Source organism: Lytechinus variegatus, chromosome 16 (assembly GCF_018143015.1).
Source record: "Lytechinus variegatus isolate NC3 chromosome 16, Lvar_3.0, whole genome shotgun sequence".
NCBI classification, from domain to species: domain Eukaryota; kingdom Metazoa; phylum Echinodermata; class Echinoidea; order Temnopleuroida; family Toxopneustidae; genus Lytechinus; species Lytechinus variegatus.
Window position 1 is genome coordinate 28,872,616 of NC_054755.1, and position 26,984 is coordinate 28,899,599.

A 26,984-nucleotide genomic window follows, 5' to 3' on the forward strand; every position below is an offset into this window, starting at 1 on the left:
ACGTCAGTCTAAGCTCATGATTGCGCCAATTGCCAAGGTCTGTTTCACCGTACCGAAGGATTGAAAGGATGGGTCAATGATACGCTGTTTTAGTACGAATGTGCCATTGGCTTCACCTTCGTGGCACGATTCCAATCAAAGTTTGATAATTTACACAGGGACGACGGGTGACGTTCCTTCGAGATGGTAAGCAGCATGATAGATGATGGTGGGAGCATACCAATATTGTGGTGATTAGAGGTTTATAGCCGTTAGTGCTACACGAAAGACTTCCTCACCCTAGCAACGATCAGGGCGCATATCAAAGACGCTCACGGTAAGAGGGTGGTGTATGAATGCACTGGATGTCTCGACAGATTTTTAGAAAGCACAGGGCTTGAATGCCACGTTCCAAAATGCAAAGGCCGAATAGATACCCGGTCATGAAGAGGCAACAGTTTGGATGTTTTGAGTGCGGATTAAGCTTTAGTACCAAAAAGAGGTCTATTGCAACATGAACGGCATGGACATCCAGAGATATGTCTGTTGGTACAAAAGAAAGCTAGGCAGGCTGAAATTGACAGAAAACAAGCCTTGAGGAATAGGAGGGACACATGGTCTAAAGGAGAGATAGCGCTCCTAAAGAGGCTGATGGTACAATAAATATAAATATGAAGGTACAAAGGTGCCAAAACTGTTTTTGGTCACCTTAAACAAACATGTAGATCCAAAACAAGATGCGCTAGGTGTGGCTGAAATCATACCCTTGACAATTGTCAAAAAAGAACCCCATCTGCGTTAGGTGCGGAAAGCACCATAGTGCAGCATCCCAGGGTGTGAAGCATACAAAAAAAGCCAAATGTGTACAAAATGTAAAGTACACAGAAACCTATCCAGAAGCACTGAAGAGAGTAAATTCAATGCTCCAAAATTACAAACGGCATGCCAACGCAGTCCAAACAGGAAGTAAAGCTTCCCTCAAACCTACCCATCTTCAAACAATGCCTTCTCATCCAAAAGTTAATCAAACTAAAGCCTTTGTCCAAACCTCTACTCCTCCACAATCTCATACCCCAAATTCTATAGGGCCCAGTAACTCCTCTCCAAATATCAAACAACCTCCTTCCTGCTCATTATCTTAATAATAACTATTTCTGTAAAAATGAAATTATTCTAAGTTTATTCTAAGTTTTTTTATGTATTCAGTTAAATGTTTTAAATGTTGCCAACCAACAACCAACCGACCAGGCGCAGACCAATCTTTTGCTGACCCGCCTGCTGCGGACCAGCAGCCTGCTGACCTACCAGCCCCCGACCAATCCTTAGTCGACCTACCAGCCACCGATCAGTCTTCAGACCAACCACTCGCCGATCTACCAGCCTCCAACCAATCCTTCGCCGACCTATCACCCGCCGACCAATCCTTCGCCGACCAATCCTTCGCCGACCAATCCTTCGCCGACCAATCCTTCGCCGACCAATCCTTCGACGACCAATCCTTCGCCGACCAATCCAACAAGGCCGCCTCCAGAAACCAAGCTGGTTGTGTCGCAACTCCAGATTTCGTCCGTGATCTACCGCAGCAGAATAGAGAGCAGATGGATGAGATTGCGACCCTGCGTGCTGAACTTGCTGCTCTGAAGGAAGCGCCGGTAAAGAGTCCCTCATCCAACATTGTCACTGTGCAGATGAGGATACTGTGCTCATCAGGAGCAAAGAGGCAGCATGCATGGTGAAAATTTCACATTACAGGGAATAACTAAATCAATAATTTAATCAAATTTAATTGAATAAACAATTTTAACAAAGAATGAAAAATGGCAAATATTCACATTCTGTACTATGAATATTAGAGCTGCACCTTTATATGGCAAAATCATCTGCATTGAAGCTACTCATAGTACAAATGCTTATGATTTCAGCTTGGTAACAGCGATGGTACTTGAGTTTAGCGAAGGATTTCCTGTTGCATGGCCAATATCAAATTGAGAGGATCGTGCAGTACTGTCTTTTGGAGAAAGATAGGGATGTCGTAGGGCCAATATAAACTAGTCAGACAATGACGATGCAGAGCAATATCACAGTGCATGGGTAGCCGCTCTAGCGTATAAGCCTTGTAAACTCCTCTGTACATGGCATGTCGATGGAGCTAGGGGGGAGGGGCCTTGCGCACTCACATTCCTAGGAACGTCTAGCTACAATCTACTTTGTACAAGACATTGGAATGCCTTTTTGGAGAAAGGGAGAAGGGATGTCGTAGGGAAACTAGTCAGACAATGATGCAGAGCAATATCACAGTGCATGGGTAGCCGCTCTAGCGCATAAGCCTTGTAAACTCCTCTGTACATGGCATGTTGATGGAGCGGGGGGGGGGGGCCTTGCACAGGCACATTCCTGGGAACATCGAGCTACAATCTACTGTGTACAAGACATTGCGAAGCCTGCTAGATGAGACTGATGTTGCAAAGTTTGTAACCATGTTAGAGCCAGTATCATGGAACTAATAATTACGAAGAATGACTAGGACTAACTCATTTTCGGGAGTACTTCCAGAGTTATTCAAAACGGAATGGTGGCACAATTCATTACAGGAAGAGGACTTGCAGAAATACAAAAGAAACTTTTCACTGTGTACACTCCAAACTACAAGTATATGAAAGGAACTTTGAAGCACGAAATTCAAACATCAGAACCAGTATCGAATAAATTACCAATTTTGGGGAGTACTTCAACAGTTATGTAGGAAGGAAGGAACAGTGGGCAGTTTGTCACAGGAAGGGGTCTCACACAACCACAAACATGAATGTAGAAGCTTTCCATCACACTCTGAAGAACGTCTACATGAAAGGATTGATAAATTGGCAGGTCGATAAGTGTGTTACCTTGCTCATGCAATGTGCTTGGGATAATTTGTTAGGCTCTAAAAATTCCCAAAAATGCAAAAAAAAATCATAACACACCAACGAAAGTAGCAGTCATTGACTAATTCTGAAACTAAATTTTCAGGCAGAGAAAGACAGAAGTACAATAAGTGTAATGCAAGTTCTTTCAATAGGAAACAAACTTACATCATTGAGAGGAATCACAAGGATTATGAGATAGCTCCTCTTATTTACAAGTGTCAAGTATGTGTAGACATACTTTCTTGTACATGCATAAATGGAGTTGTTAGGGGAACACTATACCTAGTTGGTCATCTTTCCATCGCACACCGGAATAGCAACGGGCTAACATGCAAGGTGCGGAAAGCACCATAGTGCAGCATCCCAGGGCGTGAAGCATACAAAAAAAGCCAAATGTGTACAAAATGTAAAGTACACAGAAACCTATCCAGAAGCACTGAAGAGAGTAAATTCAATGCTCCAAAATTACAAACGGCATGCCAACGCAGTCCAAATAGGAAGTAAAGCTTCCCTCAACCTACCCATCTTCAAACAATGCCTTCTCATCCAAAGTTAATCAAACTAAAGCCTTTGTCCAAACCTCTACTCCTCCACAATCTCATACCCCAAATTCTATAGGGCCCAGTAACTCCTCTCCAAATATCAAACAACCTCCTTCCTGCTCATTATCTTAATAATAACTATTTCTGCAAAAATGAAATCTTAATTATTCTTAGTTTTTTTATGTATTCAAATGTTTTCGTTATCTATTTTGCTTTATCAACAGACAAGCCAGTTGCCAACCAACAACCAACCGACCTACCAGGCGCAGACCAATCTTTTGCTGACCCGCCTGCTGCGGACCAGCAGCCTGCTGACCTACCAGGCCCCGACCAATCCTTAGTCGACCTACCAGCCACCGATCAGTCTTCAGACCAACCACTCGCCGATCTACCAGCCTCCAACCAATCCTTTACCGACCTATCACCCGCCGACCAATCCTTCGACGACCAATCCTTCGACGACCAATCATTCGACAACCAATCCTTCGACGACCAATCATTCGACAACCAATCCTTCGCCGACCAATCCAACAAGGCCGCCTCCAGAAACTAAGCTGGTTGTGTCGCAACTCCAGATTTCGTCCGTGATCTACTGCAGCAGAATAGAGAGCAGATAGAGAGCAGCGTGCTGAACTTGCTGCTCTGAAGGAAGCGCCGGTAAAGAGTCCCTCATCCAACATTGTCACTGTGCAGATGAGGATACTGTGCTCATCAGGAGCAAAGAGGCAGCATGCATGGTGAAAATTTCACATTACAGGGAATAACTAAATCAATAATTTAATCAAATTTAATTGAATAAACAATTTGACAAAGAATAAAAAAAATGGCAAATATTCACATTCTGTACTATGCAAATTAGTGCTGCACCTTTTTGGCAAAAATCATCTGCATTGAAGCTACTCATAGTACGAATGCTTTTGATTTTAGCTTGGTAACAGGGATGGTACTATAGGAGTTCAGCGAGGGATTTCCTGTTGCATGGCCAATATCAAATCAAGAGGATCGTGCAGTACTGTCTTTTGGAGAAAGATAGGGATGTCGTAGGGCCAATGGAAACTAGACAATGACGATGCAGAGCGATACAACAGTGCATAGGTTACGCATAAGCCTTGCAAACTCCTCTGTACATGGCATGTCGATGGAGGGGGGGGCCTTGCGCACACACATTCCTGGAAACGTCGAGCTACAATCTATCATGTACAAGACATTTGGAATCCTTTTTGGCGAAAGTTGAGGTAGTAGGGCCACTGCAAACTAGTTTGACAATGACAGACAATGCAGAACAATACTACAGTGCATGGGTAGCTGCTTTTGCGCATAAGCCTTGTAAACTCCTCTGTACATGGCATGCCATATTAGGGCATTACCCATGTGAGCAATATGTTTCTGGAACATTTCGTTATTGATTCTATTTCCACTAATTTTATGACATCATTTTCTATCATTATAATACATGTTATTGTACTCGGTTTTAATATATGACATGCCACATCTTTTTATCCAGTATGGCCGACAATTTGGCCTAGAGCTATATATGCCATTTATTCTTGTATTGGGAGAATTATAACAAAATGACGAAATTTCGTCCTACTAGGTTAAAGGGTTCCAATTAATCACAGTATTCAATCTAGGTTACAAACAAAACATGACTGGTTAACCCGATACTGAGAATTGAGATAAGATAGACCATTTTCTAATTGCAATCAAGAACATTTGAAATGTCATTGTCTTTATTCCTTATCTTATGTAAGTTAGTTAACCTCAAGGAACAGGAATAACACTACCAAAGCAAAGCACAGGTTGAGTACAAGAAAAAAAAATCTGTGGAACTTTGGACTTCTCAAGAGCATATACCTAAGATTTCCATCAGGATAAACTCACCTGTAACATCTATGCCAAGGAGTGATTTTTACATGGCTACATGCACTGTTTTTTTTTTTTTATTTGTTCATCAAAAAGTTGTAGAAAATGAAATTAAGAATTCAAGAGTCAAGATACCCTTAGATATTCACGTACCAACGCCTCCAAAGGAAGTAAAACCTCCAACCAGTGCCACTGTTAGCGGTCAGATGCAGAAAGGTGGGATATAATGTGCACGGAATACCCAAAAATGTTTTGTGTGCCCCAATGGAAAAGTATTATTCTGCTTTGGGCAGCATGGATATGAATAAAGTAAATAGTAACTATAACTTGCAAAAAGAACATTATCTAATTTTTAGTTCCTTTAATGTCTCTGAGTTTTTTGTCCTTCATGGTATGGGTTCATGTACATGTACATTGTACACAGAAACAAAGAATATGAGAAAATTTCACAGGTGTTTTCATCAGGTTCCACGAGACAGACGAGCCAGTAATCCAACTTAATTAACTAATTACAATCTCTGATTTTGTAGTGTAGAAGTTATTGTTATCTAGAAAGTGTGTGTGATATTTTGATTGCATTTTGAACTGAGAATTTTGAACATCCTTTTCTCTAGGCTTTTATCCAGCGAAAAAAATACATGGGGGCTGCGGGCGAATTCGCCCCGGAAAAGCCTTATGTCGCTTTTGGGGGCAGCATAAATCTGGAAGTCGCCCCTGAAATTATTGCAGAGTGATAACTGGTTAGGCTGCGCTGCTACATGTAGCTCAGCGGCCCAAAGCCGGCCGGACCATTGTGCACGATTCGCTAGCAAGCTAGCGCAATGTGTTAAAGCTTCGCTTGCATGACAATTGATACACTTTATTTGCTAGCGAGCGGACTTATGCACTAGCTCGCTGGGATAGAACCGAGGTGCATTCGCATTTAAGCATACCCGTACGTACATGTGTGTGTGTTGTTATGCAAAATGCAATCCCATGGTGGGTCCGGCATTCAGCGAGTTGGGATATCCGTTCCAGACAATTCGTCCTCGAGACAGGTCACCCTGTAACAGTTTGTTCTCACGTAGATGACTTTAATTTGTCTCAGGGGGGTAGGTATGGTTGTCTTGCCAACGACCTCATGTGATAATGAAAACTTTCTTCAGGATTCGTCAGCATAATCTGCAATACCGTTTAGTAAGCAAGATAAGGTGAACTTGTCCTAACCGATGAGATAAGTCCCCGAACATAGGCCCAGGCAACCTGTCCCAGGGTGATGTCTTATGGGCGAATTGTCGTGGGTCGAACATTTCATACAATGTTAACAGCAGCTATAGCCAGCACAGGCCCCATCATGGATTTCTCATTCTAGCCGGGGGCTAAAACGCTCCAAAAAACTCGAGCAATTTGTACAAGCCAGATGAGTAGGAAAAAATGACAAATACTAGTGACACTACTGACACGTACAGAAGCAAAAAAAAAAATTGGATTTTGCCTGGCTGGAGTGCTCCTGTGACAGCGATCTCTATATCCACTGCTGGGCACGCCGATCCCATCACCTCAAAATAAGCAAAAACAGAGAATCCGTGTCTAATGATCCTTTCATTTGCCGAACAAAAAACAAAGAAACCTGTATCAAGCAAAGCTGCCATGAAAGCATGGGGTTTTGGCTGGCTGGAGTGCTCCTGTGACAGTGCTCTCCGTATCCACTGCCAGGCATGCCGATCCGACCACCCTAAGACAAGCAAGAATAGAGGATCCATGTCCAATGATCCTTTCATTTGCGGGACAAACAAAACAAATTTTGCTTTCGGCAAGCCATCTGTCAAGACGTGCTCAGATAAGTCTCCTAAAGCTCATATTCTATTTTTTTTTTCAAATTTGCAGAAGCTATGGAACAATACAGTGACACAAGCTGTCAGATAAGCAAATATGCGAGATGCCACAAATATGCAAGATGCTGCCAGAGCAATGTCACAAGAGCAATACTAAAAAAGAAAAGAAAATCAGACCCACTAGTGATAACCTACAGAGCATTCAGATCAACAAGGCAGAGCAGGATGCCACCCCCCAAAAAAAAAAACTTTCACAATTAATGTCATAGTCAAATGTCTATATACTAAACCAAGGCTATCATTGGAGGTCGAAATCATTCCACAATGCTACATGAGCTAATCCAGAGAAAAGATATGAATACTCCTTTGAGTAAAAATATGTCGTATTTCCGAAGAAAAATCCTTTTTTTCTGTAAGAGTGCAGCAGGTGTTTGAACCTTCTATAATGAGTACGCACGTGCGAGGCGGGATCTCAATTAGTCTCCTCAAGACGAACGAAATAAAATTATCTTATAATAGTTGAATGTTCCTTTTTTTGTATTGTTCAATTCATATTCTATTTTGCAAACAAACCGAACTATTCTGCAAGGAATAAATATGTGAGCCACATGTACCTGATAAACATGGAAGTTGTTCCTACAAAGACCAACGTCTACTAGATTGCACTTTACTATGGCAGGCAGTTAATGTGAATTGTTGGCATTTAAAATCTGGGCTTAGTAAATAATACAAAGATTAAAATCAATCCCCAAATGAAGCTGGCCAATCATGATCATTGTTGCAAACATAGTTTCTTGATAAGCCTGATCACTGACTATTAAATTAGAATTGTTCTTTAATACCAATTAGCAAATAACCTTATATCTTTGTGCTCCTAGGTTCAAGAGTAGGTTGCAGAAAAAGTTCCATTTAAATGCAACTTAAAAAATGAAACGCTTCTGATTTAAGTTGCATTTAATAGGAACTCTTTCAGAAAGAGGCCTCAGTGAATATGCAAAAATCATGGTCAAAGTCAACAAAAATTTTTTTTTTTCATTTCCTGTGTCAATGATACCAAAAGTACTAAATTCTGTGCAGATTTCTTAACTGATTTTGCATATCCTGGAAATGCCATTGGTCAAAACAATGTTATATTAATAATGTCATGTGCATGTAGTAATGTGCATTATGCTGCAGCTCAGAATATTTTTTGAAATGCACATTAATGTCATTTGCCATTTTGAAACTTGTCTAAAACCGATAGACTACTAATACATGATTCTGGAGATCCAAAGATGTTCTGTGAAAGGCTAACCACTAAACCTGGTTCAGTGGAGGATACATGGAGACCCTAATGCCGCTTGCATCTTCAAATATGACTATGAATACTGGTGATTGACTTGAATAATAATATCATTGTTGTTAACCAACTCTACAGAAAAGAAACACCATAAAACAGGTTTGTTGGAAGGCTTTAAAGGGGAATTCAACCCAAATAAAAACTTGTTTTTATAAGGAAAAGAAAAATCAGACAAGTTGATAGGTGAAAGTTTGAACAATATTGCACAAGCAAAAAGAAAGATGAATTTTTAAAAGTTGTAAATATTGGTAATCACTATACCCATGGAGATTTCAAATTGGCCGCATATGGGATGTCATAGTGATGTAAGGCAAGGACTACTCTTCCATGTACTCCAATACATATTATGGCTAAAATGTCAATTTTCCGAAAAGTTTTATTTCAAATTATATTTTTCTTTCATGAGGACATAAAACAATATACTACATGGGTTATATTTAGATTACTGCCCCAGGGGAATGGGTACTTAGGAGAAAACCACAAATCCCTGATAATAAAGTACATGGCCTATGAAAAAGTTGTCCTTGCCCCTTGTCATAATTTACTTACCCAGTTGCCAATTTGAAATCTACATAGTATTAGTGATCTCAATTTTAAAGCAGCCATAACTTTCTTATTGCTTGTCCAATTTCTTTCAAACTTTCACCATTCTGTTTAATTTATTTTTCTCCTTCCCAACACAACATTTTATGGCCAAGGCTGGATTCCCCTTTACCCTATTCAATATGCCAAGACAAATATAATATAGGCATCACTAAAAGGTCCTCTACACCCCCCCCCCAAGTCAATTCATAGTCTTACTGTTCAGACTTGTGTACAATTTTTCAGAATAAAAGATGCATGCCACAATCGTAACCTGCTCTCAATCGGTTGTGCAAGCTTTAAAAATTGTTTTTAAATATAAAAAAAACAATGAATAATTAAATAAGTAACATGGTTCTATACATATGACTTTATAAAAAATATTAAAAATGATAGGACCTTGAACACGAGATCATGAACACCATTCAACCTCTCTTGCGATGGATTTCGAAGTCTTCATCGAAGGGATGGACGATAATTCAGTAAGAAAATGGATGAGATGGATTGGCGATGGATTTTCTTCACATCCGTGGTTCCGGTGGAAACACGCTGTTTTCGCCTGCAGGATGCAAGCTACGTCTGATTGGAACAAAAATCTAGTCAAGAAAAAAATTCATTAGATCCTTCAATATGCTGACTGCTATTGATGAAGAGGCCAGCAGCTCAAGCTAAAGCCGTGGTAGTGATAATTGCATATTGTATCCCCGGAAAGCGTTGTATAAATCAAACTATTATCATAGTTATTAACATCTAATTGTCAGAAAAAAATATTTCATGCAAATTCTTGCATTGCTCATTGAAAACTCTAACAAAGCTTGAAGAACACAACACTCAAGCTAAAGCTGGGTAATAATAGTTGAACTTTGTATCCTATGGAAAAGTGATATATAAATCCAATTAAATAAATCTTATTATGAACATCTAAATGTCAGTCTGAAAAAAGATATTTTGTGAAATTCTTGCACTGCCTATTGATAACTCAGTCTGAACAGTTTCTAAAAAAATAAACATTTTGTATCATTTACAACTGACCTTGTAAAAAGCTAGCACATGAGAGAGAGAGAGCTACATGTCGTCAACAATTGAAACTAAAATAAGGTTGCAATAACCAAAAATAAAGTTTCAAAGTCTGTTAAAGTTACATGATAAAAGGATACACTGCAATACTTAATTGGTCCAGCTACATGCGATATGACGAGAAATGACAAAAAGATTGTTAAAATCAAAGAAAACAGAATAAACGTGGTGAAATCTACAATTTATTGATGGGAGTCTATGAAGTTAGCATCTTGCAGAAGACTACATCCTTTAACAGACTATCCTAAAAATGAGTTTGCATAAAAGCAGAAAAAAAGCACATTTAATACATAGGAATTGATTCTCATTTAAACAGTCTCTTTATTGTCATGATAATTATGTGTAAGTCAGTAATTGGTCATTTTAACTACCCCCCCCCCACACACACCTACAATGATACAACGTACTTGATGTTCCCATACATTTAAAAATAATCTACATTTATGAATGTCCAACTACCTTTATTCTACTTTTTAACTGCATATCATGAGCTGTTCAGGCTATGAAAAAGATAAATACCAATTGTGTTACAATCTCAAAATGAGTTTTAAACAGAATCAAATGAAATTCCCACCAAAGTATAATTATGCCAAATAGCTCTGGAAGAAAAAAAGTGTAATTGCTGAGAAATTAGCAAAATAAGAACGGAATTCCATGAATTGTCAGGTATTTTCCAAACAATATTACTACACTGTCCAACATATGCCTTTTTGTGCTAGAGATAAGAAGGAATTGGTTTTCAGCTAAGATTTATTAATGATTTCACAATAGTACCAAAACTAGATCTATGATATGGTGGATTTAACCCTGATTTTAAAGACTTTATCATGAAATAATCGTTTGCTGCAACTACTTTCTTTTACCTTTAATTGACAGGTCCCACACATTGATAGGGGGATTATACATCAGTCCTTCACGTTTATAATTTCGTGGAGCTCAATAAATCGCTCTCCTTATTTTTTTGAGGAGCTCAATTGAGCTCCTCAGAATCGCTCTTTGAGGAGCTCAAATCAATTCAATACAATACATGTATGATAAATTTAGATTTTTCGTAACATCGTATATGCAATAGCTGTGTAGCTATTAATTAATCTGTGGTGAAACTAGGCCTGGGTCAATACGTTTACAGAACATCATTGATCAATATCGTGCTCCTGCTAAAAAAAAAAAATGGTTAAATTTCACATTTTACATCTTTAAATCCATGAAATGGCCATCTGTTTTCCATGATTCCTTGAAATTATTTTGATTTAGTTGAAAACTATCAGAAAAATGAAGATTATTCACCTCTTTCCCGACTCTGATTTGAATTTACTCTCGGTAAATATTGTAGTCCCACATGTAGATTTCCATGGTGTTCCCATGAAAATCTACATATGGGACTACAATATTTACCGATTTCAAATTCAAATCAGAGTAAGGAAAGAGGTGAAAAATTTTTCTGATAGTTTTCAACTAAATCAAAATAATTTCAAGGAATTACGGAGAACAGATGGCCGTTTCATGGATTTAAGGATGTAAAAGTTTTTGTTCTTTTTTAGGAACATGATTTTTTACTCTCCTTATTTTTTTAAGGAGCGCGGTAGGAGCGCCAGCGCAATCGCGCTCCTCAAAAATGAAGGTCTGATACATGTACATTGTACTATCTAGAATTGCCTTACTGCTTAAGGCAAATGAAATCACTCCTACTCGATATACTCACGTTTGATAATAAATGATCCATATTCTGATTGGCCAATGTGATGGCTTCTTTGCTTCCAACACTGTTAAGAAGAAGACAAAACAAACCTTTGTTAATATTATCAAAGAAATATGAAATGGGGCATAGGAGTGAGAAAGGGACAAGTTCACATGAATGTTGAGACTAGAAATTTGGACGCGTCAAAAGAACACAGATGCCCCCGATCAACGCGATCAGAAATTGATTCAATATGATTGAACTTAATATCGTGCAAAAGCCAATATGCATATATATATATATATATATAAATTTAAAACGAACAAAATTTAGACCTTTGAACAAACTCGCACTTATGATCTGTGACCTTTGAACTTTAACCTGCAGACTCCAAATTCGAACTGAGCCTGTATATTGGTGTCATCTACCTACACACCAAAAATGTTTAAATTTCATTGAATATTTGACTTATTGCGCGGAAACAAGCTCGCATATTTAATGATCTGTGACCTTTGAACTGCGGACTCCGAATTCAAACAGCCATGGCGTAATTTCCTTCAGCAAGAAATTGATCCACAATGTGCTGCACTCAACCCAGGTGAGGTAAATGGGTACCTGGCAGGAATTTATTCCTTGAAACGCAGCGCGCGTAACAGCTGCACTGCTAAAGCCAGGGTAATTATGCTGCATATACTGTAGAGCGCTTAGAGACTTCTGACAAAGTATTAAGCGCTATATAAGCAAGTATAATTTAAATAGCCTGTATTATGGTGCCATCAACCAACCCACCAAAAGTTTTGAAATCCAGTAAACATTTTTCGAGTTATTGCGTTGAAACCAAGTGGGGGATGGACAGACGGACGGACAGGGGCAAGGCTTAATGCCCCCTCCGGACTTCGTCTGCGGGGTATAAAAAGGGGCATGAAGCGGGGGGGGGGGTGGAGCAAGACAATCATTTCAGTGAGCAGGAGTTGGGGGAAGGGACAAACATATCAACTCACCCTTGAGCTTGTAACTGATCGTCCATCTCAAAATGGAGTCTAGCCAGCTTTTCCTGTAGGTCTCTAACATTGCTCATCTTCTCATATGAACAGTTCTCATCTGTTGAAATATCAAAATTTGTAATGTTTTTTAATGAAATATTGAAGAGAATGTTCAGAAGTGATAGAAAGAAAAGCTTCAATGGAACTGATCAAAACATTCATATATTGTCCTAATTATAATTTACCTATACAGATTCATTGTATGATTGCTTTTTGTTCGCAATCAATGTTTTATGTCTTTGTAATTTCACTTTTAATGTACATTTCAACTGGCCTTGAACCAGTATAGGTTCATGGACCTGGTTGTGCTTGTTACTTTTTCATTGTTTCACTTAGTTCATTTGTATACTGCTTTTATTCAAAGACAAATGATTACAGACAGTCCTGTCTATGCAAAATGCTACAAAAATGAGACGAGTTATTCTGTCTCAATACTTCACACACACAATATAAATGCGGTAAAATTGAACTTGAAGGAAATCCAATATCCACTGAATAATTTTCATTTTCTCAGAGAAAGAATGCGAAAAAAAAAAACTTGAACTGTGACCCTGCCTTGCATAACATGTACATGTACTCTACAACTCTAGCTATCCATGCTCCCATTTCGTTCTCAAACTATCCATATGAAAGTGTTTTCAGGGGCCTGAAAAACGGTAAGCATTTATACTTTTCAGCGGGTACTTAAAGGTTATCTTCTTAATTGTTATTTGTGAGTGATTCTTCTGCAGAGAGTTAGCCCATGTTTTTTCCTTTTATATTATTTTCTTGTGTTTCTTTTACCTTTGTCGTGTTTGTTTTCTACTTTACTACTATTATTTATACATACGATCTTCCTCTATTTTTCATGTCATGTTATCCATACTTATTTCTTCTTCTATCATATATCCCTTAATTATATCATATTGTTGTTAGTTTATTAGACTTCATAATTACTCATTCAAGCAATGTATTTTATTCTTTTTAATGTGTGTTTTTGTCATTGATGAGTTTTAATTTGTCTTTTTTTGTTTTGTTGTTGCTTTTTTAGTTGTTTTGTTTCTTTTGTATTTTTGAAGATATTACATGTACACACTGAATACTATTTAGTCATGTACTTGAAACAAAGGAGACCCTAGCCTTACAAGCCCTGCTTTTTTCAGGGGTTCTCCTTGTCTTTCTCTCAATACGTAATTAGTTATTGCCCTTTTTTTTTCTACTGTAACAATGATTTATGGTTAATTGATTTTCATTTGTAGAATGTGAAAAAACACTTGTAAGATAAAATGTATGTGCAGAAAGAAAGACGAATATCTTTTCTTATCTAACTTGATTTGTTGAGAATTGAAATATGTCAATGTGCATTTGTGTGAAACTTTAGATGAGATGAGCAATGTAACCATTCGTTTATAAAAGCAGATAAGAATTTCAGAAAAACTTACACTCTTCAATTAACAATCATGGGTCTAGTAACCATAAAAGTGGTGTGTGAAAAGTTTAGCAAAAGGATGTCATCAAAGTCCTCAGTTTCTAAAAACTAGTATCTCATGGGCATGGTTGCCCCAGTAAGACCTCGGAAAAGCAAGGTGTAGTTCCTTGCTATGCGTATGAGGATAACGCAAATGAAGCGATCTTAAACTGTCTTCTGAAGACAACACCAAGGCAAAAGATAAATATAACGAAGGTTCTGGAGTATCCGAATAGTTTTCGGCTTACAAAAGATTCCAAGGTAAGGAAATTATTAAGTACATGAAAAGATTTGATGTAGGAGTCATTGAATGCTAATGTTCACTTAGTTCTAGATTTTTGGGGTCTCATTACAAATAATAATCATTTAATAATAGAGCTGGGGTGTTTACTAATACTAGTATGTTGTGTTATTAAGTTAAAGTTTGTATATAAATTAAGTGTCTGACTTTTCTGTGCATAGACCGACGTGATTAGAAAATGTGATCATTTTAATAAAATTGTTAAAATTTGTGTGTAAAATGAATTCGTGTGTGTCTGACTTTTCTGTGCATAGACTGACGTGATTAGAAAATGTGATCATTTTAATAAAATTGTTAAAATTTGTGTGTAAAATGAATTGGTGTGTGTCTGACTTTTCTGTGCATAGACTGACGTGATTAGAAAATGTGATCATTTTAATAAAATTGTTAATTTGTGTGTAAAATGAATTGGTGAAGTGTCTGACTTTTCTGTGCATAGACTGACGAGATTAGAAAATGTGATCATTTTAATAAAATTGTTAAAATTTGTGCGTAAAATGAATTGGTGTACACACATGGGGCACACATTTTCCTTACAAAAGCTTAATCAACATTCATAATAGTCAATTTTTTTTTGAAAATTACACATTATCACATTCACAGCACACGCAGGGTAGGGACAGGGTGGTAAATAAATCTATCCCTTATTTTTCTGTGGCAGTAGCAGTAGATGAATCTACCATGCTTATTAGATTAAGACGTACACGCTAGCTTAATAGATCTATAAAAAACTAAACTAAGTTACGCCTGATGGTTGTTTGCTTGGACTACCAATTTTACTAAGATTGTCCGGACACACACCTGTTGAGCTGTTTGGCTACATTATTATAGGAATAACCGTTGATTCTGGGAATTTGTAACAATTTCTGACAATTTACTATCATCCCCACTCAGCAAAAATACAGAGATTGAATCTTTTGGTCTAACGTACGTTAATGTCCAGCATATCCGGGCACAAAACTGTCAAAAGTCATTTGGAAAAATTTACAACTTTCATCATTTTTAGTAGGATGGGGGGGTTGGGTGTCCGGACACGCAACAAAAATAAAGCCTTCTCTTTTGTCTTTGGATTAAACAAAAACTGTGCATTGTCATTGATTAATGCTATTAAATCATCATCAATATTTGTTCACTATAATGTTATCGAACGTCTTGTGCTAAAACATTTAAGAGATTTGAAATGAACTTTTTCAATTGGCCGTTTAAAATTGACTGTTTGGATACACGCATAGGCGGCGGAAGCGGGGGGAAGTGTCCCCCCTAAATTTTAGTTGGGGGGACGGTCCCCCCCTAAATTTTGTATTGATAACTTTTTTTTTGCTTGTCAAATTTTTTTCCTGCATCCCCCCCTAAGTTCACGTGGACCCCCCTGAAACGTGTGTTGTCCCCCCCTAAAGTTTATGATGATTACCTTTTGGGGGGGGCTTGCCAAAAATTTTTTGGTTAGCAACTCATAAAATTTAGGTTCAAAACCCTTTTTGGGGGCGCTTGTCAAATTTTTTACCTGTGTCCATCCCAAAATTTCAGGTGGACACCCCCTAAATTTTCTGGCTTCAGCCGCCAATGGATACACAACCTGTCCGGACACCTATACAAAATTGTGTTAGAAAATGGTATAGAGAATAAAATAAAAGATTACAACTGTTGAATTCATATTGTTGGTGTAATCTAAAGACGAAAAAAGAATGCTTCAAAAATGTTCTGGACACCCGAGTCGTAGGCGTAGCGCGCCAAGGGTAGAGGCTAGTGTGGGGTTCATGTACTGGCAAGCCTAACGTTAGGGCTTAGGCTAGGCTTAAATTATTGCCTGCTGCCAAGACTCCATGATGAAGATGTATATGTAAAAATATGTCTAAAAAACATGGAGTCCTCAAGGCTAGGCCCTCCCCCTCCCCCTAAATGGACCAAAAATCTCACAAAATCGGTGCCTTCGGTCAGTACCAACTATTTGATTCATGAAACAATCCTTAAAAAAATATCCTTAGAAAGTCGGTAGTTTTACCACGAGTACTTACCAAAGGCCTGTAGCTTGCCAGAGTTGAATTCCTCCAGGAGGTTCAGAAGACCATTCTGCATCTGTCTTATATCCGACGCATTGGTGATGAAACTATGCTCCTTGCATCCAGCTTCCATGGCACCATCAACTACGGTCTTATGCTTAGACTTCTCCTGCAAAAGATTAAAGGTCAAATCAATTTAAAGGATTTAAAGGGATAATCCAGCCTGAAGATATTCATATCTAAATAAATAAGAGTAAAATTGACAGAGCAAAATGCTGAAAATTTTATCAAAATCGGACAACAAATAACAAAGTTATTGAATTTTGAAGATTTGCATTTATTCTGGTGAAAAAGTTTTAGGCACGTCTTCATGAATATTAGGTGGGCTGATTTTTTTTCAATGTTATTACACGAGTCATGAACTCATAATTGTTTCATCTGTAAGTGATGTCTCCATCATAGTGAAATAAGTTGCAGCAATAAATAATGATAATAGGGGCATATTTACCCAGGGTAGCCACTTCAGTTCCTAAAACTGTTCTCTCATTGGGCCCTGCTATTAATAACTAATTAATATAAATAACTAATTAATGCACTTATTCAGTTGTCAATCCAATTGTTTTAGTTCTAGGTAGAAAAATGTTTGAATAAACCTAATTTCATATAAAATACAAAAGAACAATATGTGACTATAATATACTAATTATTTATAATCACGTATTACATTTTAGTATTTGTGAAATAATAATTTTATCTATAAATTGTTCTTCAAAACGGCATTGCTATAGATAGGATGTACGTCATAACGAAGCGGTTCAAGGGTCAGGCCTATTGTCTTTGCTTTGTTGACAAATGGATTGGGGGATCTACAGGAGATCGGTCTGGTAAGAAACGTCTCATTTTTACCATTTACAGTGATATAATTTTCATCCCTCTATACGCATTAGGTGTATGAAGGTTCATAGATAAATAAAATTCACCCCTACAACTATGGAAAGAGTGTCAAGGCTCCATGATGAAGTAATATATAAGTCAAAACATTTTAAAAACATTAAGTCCTCAAGGCTATTTCCAGACACATTTTATGGAGCATTTAAGCCTTATATTTCACTTATTAGGAATTTGAATGGTAAGTTTTGAGCAATGTCTTTGACAATAATGCTATTGCTAATAAAATTAAAATACTTAAAAGGTAATGCTTTTTAGTAGAAATTCTGTTTCATTTTTGTTGTTGTCCAACCTAGCCTTATCATGAAATTGGGAACCACCGGTCACTTCTTCAAGCAGCTTTAGTCAGTCACACACATTGGTTCCGTATTTCCACCTCCTTCCACTTTGCACACAAGTGCAGGCCTACATTTTGACAACTGGTTCTCCCAAATACAATTTGGCCATTTTTTCCCCTCTTATGGCAAAAAGACCATTTTGGGCACTCTCTCACTGCAACCATCCTGCCTGTGATCTACAGGTGGGACTATGGTATGACAATGCTGTACAAAGCAAACACTTTAAAAAATAATTAAAATATCACTTTTGTGACCAAAATTACCATTTCCTTACAGTTGCAATCTATTTTTCATTCGTAACTTGGGAATAATTTTTGTATTCACCAGAGCGCTCAAAATTTTGAACTTTGGGCATATTTTTGTGTATGCCCTCTATTAGAGGAAAGTAATATGGCAAGAACATTTTCATTTTTCAATCTCTATTTTAAATCAAGAGAAACATAATTTAAAGAATCAAATTTACTTAAAGACCCTGACCGGTGTAAAAACAATCATATATTAAAAGAAAGGCAATGATTCATACAATACAAATATACCAAAAATATTCTATACATCTCCTTCCATTTTAAGAAATATTAGATAAAAATCAAAGAAACTGCTCCTCCAAAGTACGCTTCGATTGAGCACCCCACGTCGCCTGGAAAGGATGACGTCATGTTGTGTCTGGAGGGTTGCGATTCCATAGGTTTGTGTACAAAAGCATTCGGTATTTTCTTCCATTTCTATATTATGAATCCAATTTTTTTTCCGTTTTCAGATGAAAATGGCACTCACAATTATTCACTGTTGAAATTGATGGAAACCTACAACTATTCACTACCTTTTTTTGAGATTTCTTTGTTTGGCTCTTATTGGGCCTAAATTGCTATGTCAGGAAAAGTTGTGATACATAATCTGAATGCAGATAGATTTGAAATCTACGCCAAATAAGCAGGAAATAAAATATGGCAAAAACTAGTTCAAACCTGTAGATTTCATAATTTAAGCATGTAGGAAAAAATATATGTGATATCACTCTGTGATGGAAGTGAAGAAAATGAAATGCGTAATCTGGAAAGCAAAAAAATAACCCAGTTTTTCTGTGTACAAACTTATGGAATCGCGACGCTTCTTACACAACGTGACGTCACGGTCTCGAGGCATTTGAAAAGCACAATAAAGCCTATTTTCTAAGCCGTGTTCGAAGCCCGATAATTGGAATATTCTTAAGCAAAATACTCAGCTGGAAAGGGTGAAAATGAATAAAGCTCAAAATGCTGTATTTAGTAGCTTATAAGCTTTCGATTGGTATATAATTTGTCAATTTCATTTTTGGGTCCGGTCTGGGTCTTTAAGAGCCAAGTTGTATGATGAATAGGTTTAATGGAAACTGTCAGTGTAAAAAATCAAAGCATTTGTCTCAAAGAGAAATAAGCCAAACATTGCCATCCTTATTTTGCCACACATGGAGATACAACAGAACAAGGTTATATCCACTCATTCAATGAACAAGGTTATAATATAACCTTGTTCTCAGTTATATCTCCATGTGTGACAAAATAAAGGTGGCAATGTTTGGCTTATTTTCTCTTTTTCTTTGGGGCAAATGCTTGATTTTTTTACACTGACAGTTTCCATTAGACCTGTTAATTCATACCGCTTGGCTCTTATTTAAATTTGATTCTTTATATCATTTTTTCTTAATTAAAAATAGAGATCAAAAAATGAAAATTTTCTTGCCATATTACTTTCCACCAATAGAGGGCGTACACAAAAATATGCCCAAAATTCAAGTTTTTGAGCGCTCTGGTGAATACAAAAATTATTCCCACATTTAATGATAAATAAAGTAAAACTATATGGAAATTAGTAATTTTGGTCACAAAAGTGATATTTTAATGATTTTTTAAAGTGTGTGCTCTATACAGCATTGGCATACCATAGTCCTACCTGTAGATTCTCCACAGGCCAGATGGTAGCAGTGAACAAGTGGTTATATCATAACCTTGTTCATTGAATGAGTTCATTTTGGGGGGCTTTGCCTACCTGTGTTTTATTCTTGGCTGTCCTGTTCGGGGCATTGCCCGCGGGCTGTTTGCTATGTTTGGAAGGCTGGTGTCCTAGGCTATGGCTACTGCGAGCATACTGAGGTCCCATCCAGGCGACTCCGCTGTGGCTCCCAGCTCCTCGGAAATCCCTCCCCATCCCGGGAGGATATCCTGTAAAAATAATTTCAGTCAATTTCGTTTATTTCCACAGTTTGATGGAAATTAACCATAAATCATACAAACAATCCAATGAAATCAATAAACAGATGTACATGAATACGGCAAGAATCGATAAACCAACTACAGAATATTAACAAAATTACTATATGAAAAAGTAGAGGGACAAACAAAGGCTCAAGACCTATTAAGGGTTTGTCCCTTTCACATAAATATGCAAGATTATAAAAATAGTTCCATCCAAAATAAATGTAAAACCTGATGACAAACAAAATAATGTTCCATACCAACTCATAAAGTGACAATTATCAAATTGTGTTTGGTATTTTAACCTAGTACGACAATGAACTATACCCAAAAACTATCTCGTGTGTAATGTACACCACAAAAGTGTGATACCTCAATGCAATATCCCGGAAAAGAATTGCATAAGAATTGCAGGAGCTGGTAATGGTGATGGCCTCCTGTGTTGGATTCACTTCCCTTGCATAGTGAAGGCATGTTAGCCAGTGTGATTCAGCTTCAGCGAAGGTTGGATACGCATACATGTATCACAGAAATGTGATATCTAATGTAGCTATGCAAAATTCATGCAAAAGGACTGCAAGAACTGATAATGATGACAGCCTCCCAAGTGTATTTGACTAACCACGCATGTATGATTAAGGTAATCTAGCCAGTCATTTAGCTTGTATGCAATTTGATAAACCAATGAGGTTTGGGCACTGGTTTTTATGGTAATTACTTTCGAGGGGGGGGGGGACTTTCAGACTTTGAGTACGGTATGCAAAACAAATGCTAAGGTATGCACTGGCATTGCAACAAACCCTCATTACATAACCCATTGAAAGTGTTTTTGTTGTACTTCTGATGTTCCCCAATAATGGCTGCCATAGGTTAGAGTGCACTGAAGTGAGATTCATCTTTAGAACAATTGTGTTAGGGTGCTGGTTTTTATTGTGACTTCCTTCTGGGGGCTTGACAAAGGATAAGCTCTGCACTGACATAGCAACACACAATTGGAGCACATCATGAACTGAATAGTGATTTTCACTGACTATTGTTACTGCAAATCCTTATACCTGATTGGCCGAGAGTTAATTAGTCAGTGAAAAATCACCCAAATACTTTCACGACATGACCACCTTGAGTCATTACATCATCTCCTGTAAAGTATGTGCATGTTCTTTTCTTCTATTAAATGAAGCCATTATTTAAGGTTCCAGTGCACTGAAGTCAGATTTATCTTCAGAACAATTGTGTTAGGGTGCTGATTTTTATTGTGACTTCCTTCTGGGGGCTTGACAAAGGATAAGCTCTGCACTGACATAGCAACACACAATTGGAGCACATCATGTGCTGAATAGTGATTTTCACTGACTATTGTTACTGCGAATCCTTATACCCGATTGGCTGAGAGTTAATTAGTCAGTGAAAAATCACCCATAATACTTTCACGACATGACCCCCTCGAGCCATTACATCATCTCCTGAATAAAAGTATGTGCATGTTCCTTTCTTCTATTAAATGAAGCCCTTATTAAGTTGATGGAATTATATGTTTTTCAGAAAAAAAGGATCACATTCTTATGTTGACCTGTACAGTATCAGGTGGCTGACATTCAAATATTTGCTTTCAATAGACAAATTCAGAGTTACCTCATGGGTAATTTTGGTCAAATAACCTTTAATTTCTTTCATTATGATAGGCAGATTCCAAAGCAATATATTATTGTAAACATGCCTTACATAGCAAGATGCAGAAATTGAATAGACCAGGTGACTAGAATAGAGCACCAATGAATGCTCTATGAAGATTTTTGTTGCATTTCTACTTTAAATGCAACAAAAATTACAAGAAGCACTGTAAAGACAACTTTTTTCTAGTTTCTACAATGTAGGGTCATTCATCGCTACAATACCATTGTCCTTATTAATAAGGTTCTGCCAACAAGATAATGGTTGACTGCAAACAGATTTGGGTGTTGCTCCCATGAAAGTAACAGACCCCATTGACTAACATTCAAGACTTTTTGCATGTACTATGGGGGGGGGGGGACTCTCTACAACTCTTCAATTCCTTTGAAAATACAAGTCAAAGCACAATGGAGAGCTGAGAGGCTTTTATTGAAAGTTGGTGGACCGGGAGAGCATCAGAATCTCGACTCTGGACATCTATATATTTTTAATTGTTCTACGGTGCAAATATTTGGATGACCTGCTGTCCCAGTCCACCAACATTTGACAAAAGCCTCCCAGCTCTCCATTTTGATTTGAATTGCATTTTCAGAAAGAAATTGATGCATTGTAAAGAGTTGCTCCATAGTATTAGTAAATGGAAAAACTTCCTATTCACCAGGCTTAAAAACACATATTGCTCTCAATAACTTGAAAGCTTGCCAGAGGCTTTTCAGACATAGCATAATGTGATGTTTTGCAAACTGGATTCCAAAGTCCAGCTTCATTAACATTCTGAATGCATAGAGTATCTTGATTGTATCTAAATACCCAAGAAAGGAACATCCATATTTTAATCACTAAGAAAACAAGTCTATTGACTATTCATCAACATCATTACTTGATAAAAGATAAACTCTTTATTAAATTGAAATTTACTGGAGACCTAAAAAAGCAGAAGTATTTCAGTGGTAACAAAACATTACTTGTCCATTTTTTCTTCAAATGTTCACATTTCATTAATTTCTATAGCTCAATATGTGTATTGATACTACATGCTACATGTATATAATCTTATGTATAAAAATAATAAAAATGCATTTAGGGCTCAGTAATGCAGCTATCATTCAAAAGATATTGTAGGGTGGCTACTGGAATTAGAGTTAGGGTTCACTACACAGGTGTTAATGTTTAAGACACAGGTGTTAATGTTTAAGACACTCGAGAGCACATGGCCCACTTTATTTCTGCCTTCTTTCCAAAATCATAGTCATCCAATTAACATAAACATTAACCAATCAAAAAGGTAGTGTGTCCTCTGGGTGGACACACTCTATCTACATGTATAATACATGAAACATAGGATAAATCAGATAACCAATCAGGAAGTAGTGCATGAAACATAAAAGAAACCAGTAGCCAATCAGCAAGAAGTGTGTATAGTGTATCAATGTGTGTGTAACCGAACATACAGAGAATCAATGAATTGAAGCATGTAATCCAGGTCAACTCCATGTCTAGCTAAACAAAGAAGTGAAATTTACAAAGACTGAGCAAATGAATTGAATTGCATCTAACATTCCAACTTGTTCATAGAAAGTTCCGCCTATAATGTTCTCTTACACACACATTGATACACTATACACACTTCTTGCTGATTGGCTATTGGTTTCTTTTATGTTTCATGCACTACTTCCTGATTGGTTATCTGATTTATCCTATGTTTCATGTATTATAGATAGAGTGTGTCCACCCAGAGGACACACTACCTTTTTGATTGGTTAATGTTTATGTTAATTGGATGACTATGATTTTGGAAAGAAGGCAGAAATAAAGTGGGCCATGTGCTCTGGGTAGTTCCACCCTAGCCTTGAATAGAGAGACTTCTCTGTGTCTTAAACACTAACACCTGTGTAGTCAACCCGAACTCTAATTCCAGTAGCCACCCGACAATATTATTGAGCTGAACACCCAACAGAACTTTCTCACAACACTCCAGAGGGCATCCAGTGCCATGGCCAACAATCAATATGACACCAATCAAGGGTGGCCTTGGAATACTTCTAGTCATTCTTACCTACAGGTGAAGAGATTTGACCAAGGCTATGTCCACGCGTGTGTCTGGACTTGACCCCTGGTTGAGAGGTCAGCGACGATGACACCATGTGTGGTGCCACTAATGAAGCAGGTCTGTGAATCTTGGTGACCTCTGAACTCGCCTGATGCAGCGTCTTGGGGCTCCCGTGCATTTGACCGATTCTCGCTGATGCCATTTTAAATTTGTAGATGTCTGAAAAGATGAAGGACACATGAAAATGAGACACCTTACAAATTTATTTTTTTGATTTTTATTTTTCAGCATAAAAAAATATAAAAGGGGGGCCTATGTATGACTGGGGGACCTAAAGCTATGCACTTTGTTTTCAAACAACAAAAACTCTCCCAATTTTAATATTTCAACAAATTATCTTTCACTAATTTGTGGTAAACATTATAAAGATCATTAACCAAGAAGAAAATATCGCAAAACTCACTAGTTAACACGAAAATCCTGCCATGTTTTCCGAACACCTCTTGATTTTGCCACCCAATGTAAAAGGGGTCCTAAAGCTACGCACTCGATTTTATCATGCAGTAAATAGTATTTCCTGTGCCTCAATTTCTTAAACATATTCACAGTATTATATGATGAAATGAGCGAATATAACTCCGAAATTCCAAACAGCTGTTGGTTTTCTCTGCATTTAGAGATTTACTGCAGCCTCTGTAGAATAAAATTGAATAGGAATCGTTCGTCACTCTGCAGTCACAGTTCCACACAGAGTGCGCATTTGCCATAAAAACTGCATGCGCGATGAGTGGTACGTAGCTTTAGGACCCCCTACCATACAATGAAAAAGACTTGTAGGCCAACATGTATAGGAGAAAAACGGAAATTAAGTTACTGAGAAAGTTTATAAAAATTTGTGAGTGGGTTGATAATGCTTAACCATTATTAAACTGGGGGGCAATTTGACGCCTCTTAAACAAATTTTGTCACTACGTCAACGCGCAAAGCTTTTTGACTGCGCTGCTTACCACTTGTTGACTGACCATCCTGCCTATGGAGAATCTATAGGTAGCTACCTGTAGATCTCCACAGGCATCATTTTAATGATTTTTTAAAGTGTGTGCTCAATACCACATTGGCATGTCCTATAGGACTATGGCATGCCAATGCTGTATTGAGCACACTTTAAAAAATCATTAAAATATCACTTTTGTGACCAAAATTATTAATTTCCATACAGTTGCAATTTATTTTTCATTAGTTACTTGGGAATAATTATTGTGTTCACCAGAGCACTCAAAAACTTGAATTTTGGGCATATTTTTGTGTACCCCTCTATTGGTGGAAAGTAATATGGCAAAAAAAAATTATTTTTTTATCTCTAGTTTTAATTAAGAAAAAAATAATTTAAAGAATCAAATTTATTTAAGAGCCAAATTGTATTACGAATAGGTGTAATGGAAACTGTCAGTGTAAAAAAATCAAGCATTTGTCCCAAAGATAAGAGAAAATAAGCCAAACATTGCCCCTCTTATTTTGCCACACATGAACATAGAACAAGGTTATATCATAACCTTGTTCATTGAATGAGTGCCGCTTACTGACTTTTCACTGTCAAGTCTAGCACATCTTTTGAGACCAAATTTGCGACACCCGGGTATGCGGTTCCGAAATTACGCAAAATTTTTTGTAAGTGCATTCAGGCCAAAAATTGCTCAAAAAAGATTGAAAAATGATAGAAAAATCATAAGTGAACAAACCGGATGTCTCAACAATCTTATCTTTTTAGTCGGCCAGCGTGCATATTATTAGTCTAAATAAAATAGTAATATATAATTATATGGAACTCTTTCCTTCAAATTTTTTAATGGGAATTTTGATTTTTGGCACTTATTGACCCCCTCATATATATGATGAAAAGGAACATTTTCAAAAAAAAGTGAAATAAAAAGAAATTCATGTTAAATCCTAAGTTAAATAGTTAGGTACGTACGCAAACATGGGACCCCCTTCATACAAACAAATTTGTTAATACGTGGGACCAAAATAAGGGCGCTAATGCACTTTCGCATCACCCAACGAAACAGAGCAGTTCGCCCGGGGCGCACTTGCGCCGGGCCAGATGAACTCTGGGGATGATTGTGTTTTACTTTGTTCCGGCAAGAGACAGGAGGCGAAAGTGCACTAGCACAAACTGGCCTCCCCATGTACTCCCTTGGTCATTGTTTTAGCAAACTAGTTTGAATAATTGAACTATTTTTGCCCAGACTTACTCTCTAATATCTCATTGACCGATGACCTGAATTTGAGCTCTCTTGGTAATGGCGAACAGCTTTGAATTCAACTTCGAATTCAACGGATTCCAGCTCCAACCTACCAGCAAGCCCGGTAACGTGATATGGGGCGGGGGGGGGGGGGGAAGGGCGTTGTTGTTAGGCAAACCAATCGGGGGGGGATAAAGATGTTTTTTGAGGGAAAAAGGCCAGTCTGGGTAGGGAAAAAGAGTATTTTTTTTTTCAAGAAAAATTAAAGCAATGTAGCGGAGGCAAGAGCGTACTAATAGGCTGTATGTATATGGGGAGGCAGGTCTGGCTTCCTGACCTAGCCTGGGGAGGTGGATCCCGATCTACGTACAGTGCACTGTAAAAATCATGTGGTGTTAAAACTGACACCAGTTTAGTGTTAATAGAGGACCATACCCATACCCTGAGGTGTTAAGATTACACACTAGAGATTGAACATACAACACCAAATGTAACAACCAAGATATACATTAGGTCTATAACACATGTAAGTGTAAAGTTAATAAGCCTATGTCAGTAACACCGGTGTAAAATAACTGGGGTGCAGAGGCGCCTATAAGTTAGTACACAGGTTAACACCACAGTATTTGCTGTGTGGTTTCGGGAAAGTTTGGAAATTCAGCTGTTGAAAGCAGAGCTTAGGGGCTCATGCGGTTTTGCTTGCTGGTCCCGGTGAATGGAAGTGCCCCCGGGCCCCCGGTTGCCGGTGTCGGAACTCCTCTGCCTATGCGACCTGGAATAGTTAGGGCTTTTGAATAGAGAAATTTTGTGAGGACTCCCGCCATCGGAGTGCGACTGGGATGTTGCAAGGAAATATATTTATATATATGAGAGAAATGAAGCAAATAATTGTTGATACAAAAAAATAGACCCGCCATCAACTTTGCAATAATTGT

General features: G+C 37.7%; 1 protein-coding gene across 1 annotated transcript; it reads right to left on the reverse strand.

Moving 5' to 3' along the window:
- Positions 1-9,076: 9,076 nt before the first annotated feature.
- LOC121430339 (coiled-coil domain-containing protein 28B-like) lies at positions 9,077-26,179 on the reverse strand. Its single transcript, XM_041627618.1, has 8 exons — positions 26,059-26,179; positions 23,813-24,025; positions 19,880-20,052; positions 16,584-16,737; positions 12,779-12,878; positions 11,802-11,862; positions 10,180-10,202; positions 9,077-9,601 (listed from the first exon to the last, which is right to left on the reverse strand). Exons 2-8 carry the CDS (start codon positions 24,006-24,008, stop codon positions 9,544-9,546), a joined length of 765 nt encoding a protein of 254 aa, XP_041483552.1. The 5' UTR covers positions 24,009-24,025; positions 26,059-26,179; the 3' UTR covers positions 9,077-9,543.
- Between the last annotated feature and the right edge of the window lie 805 nt (positions 26,180-26,984).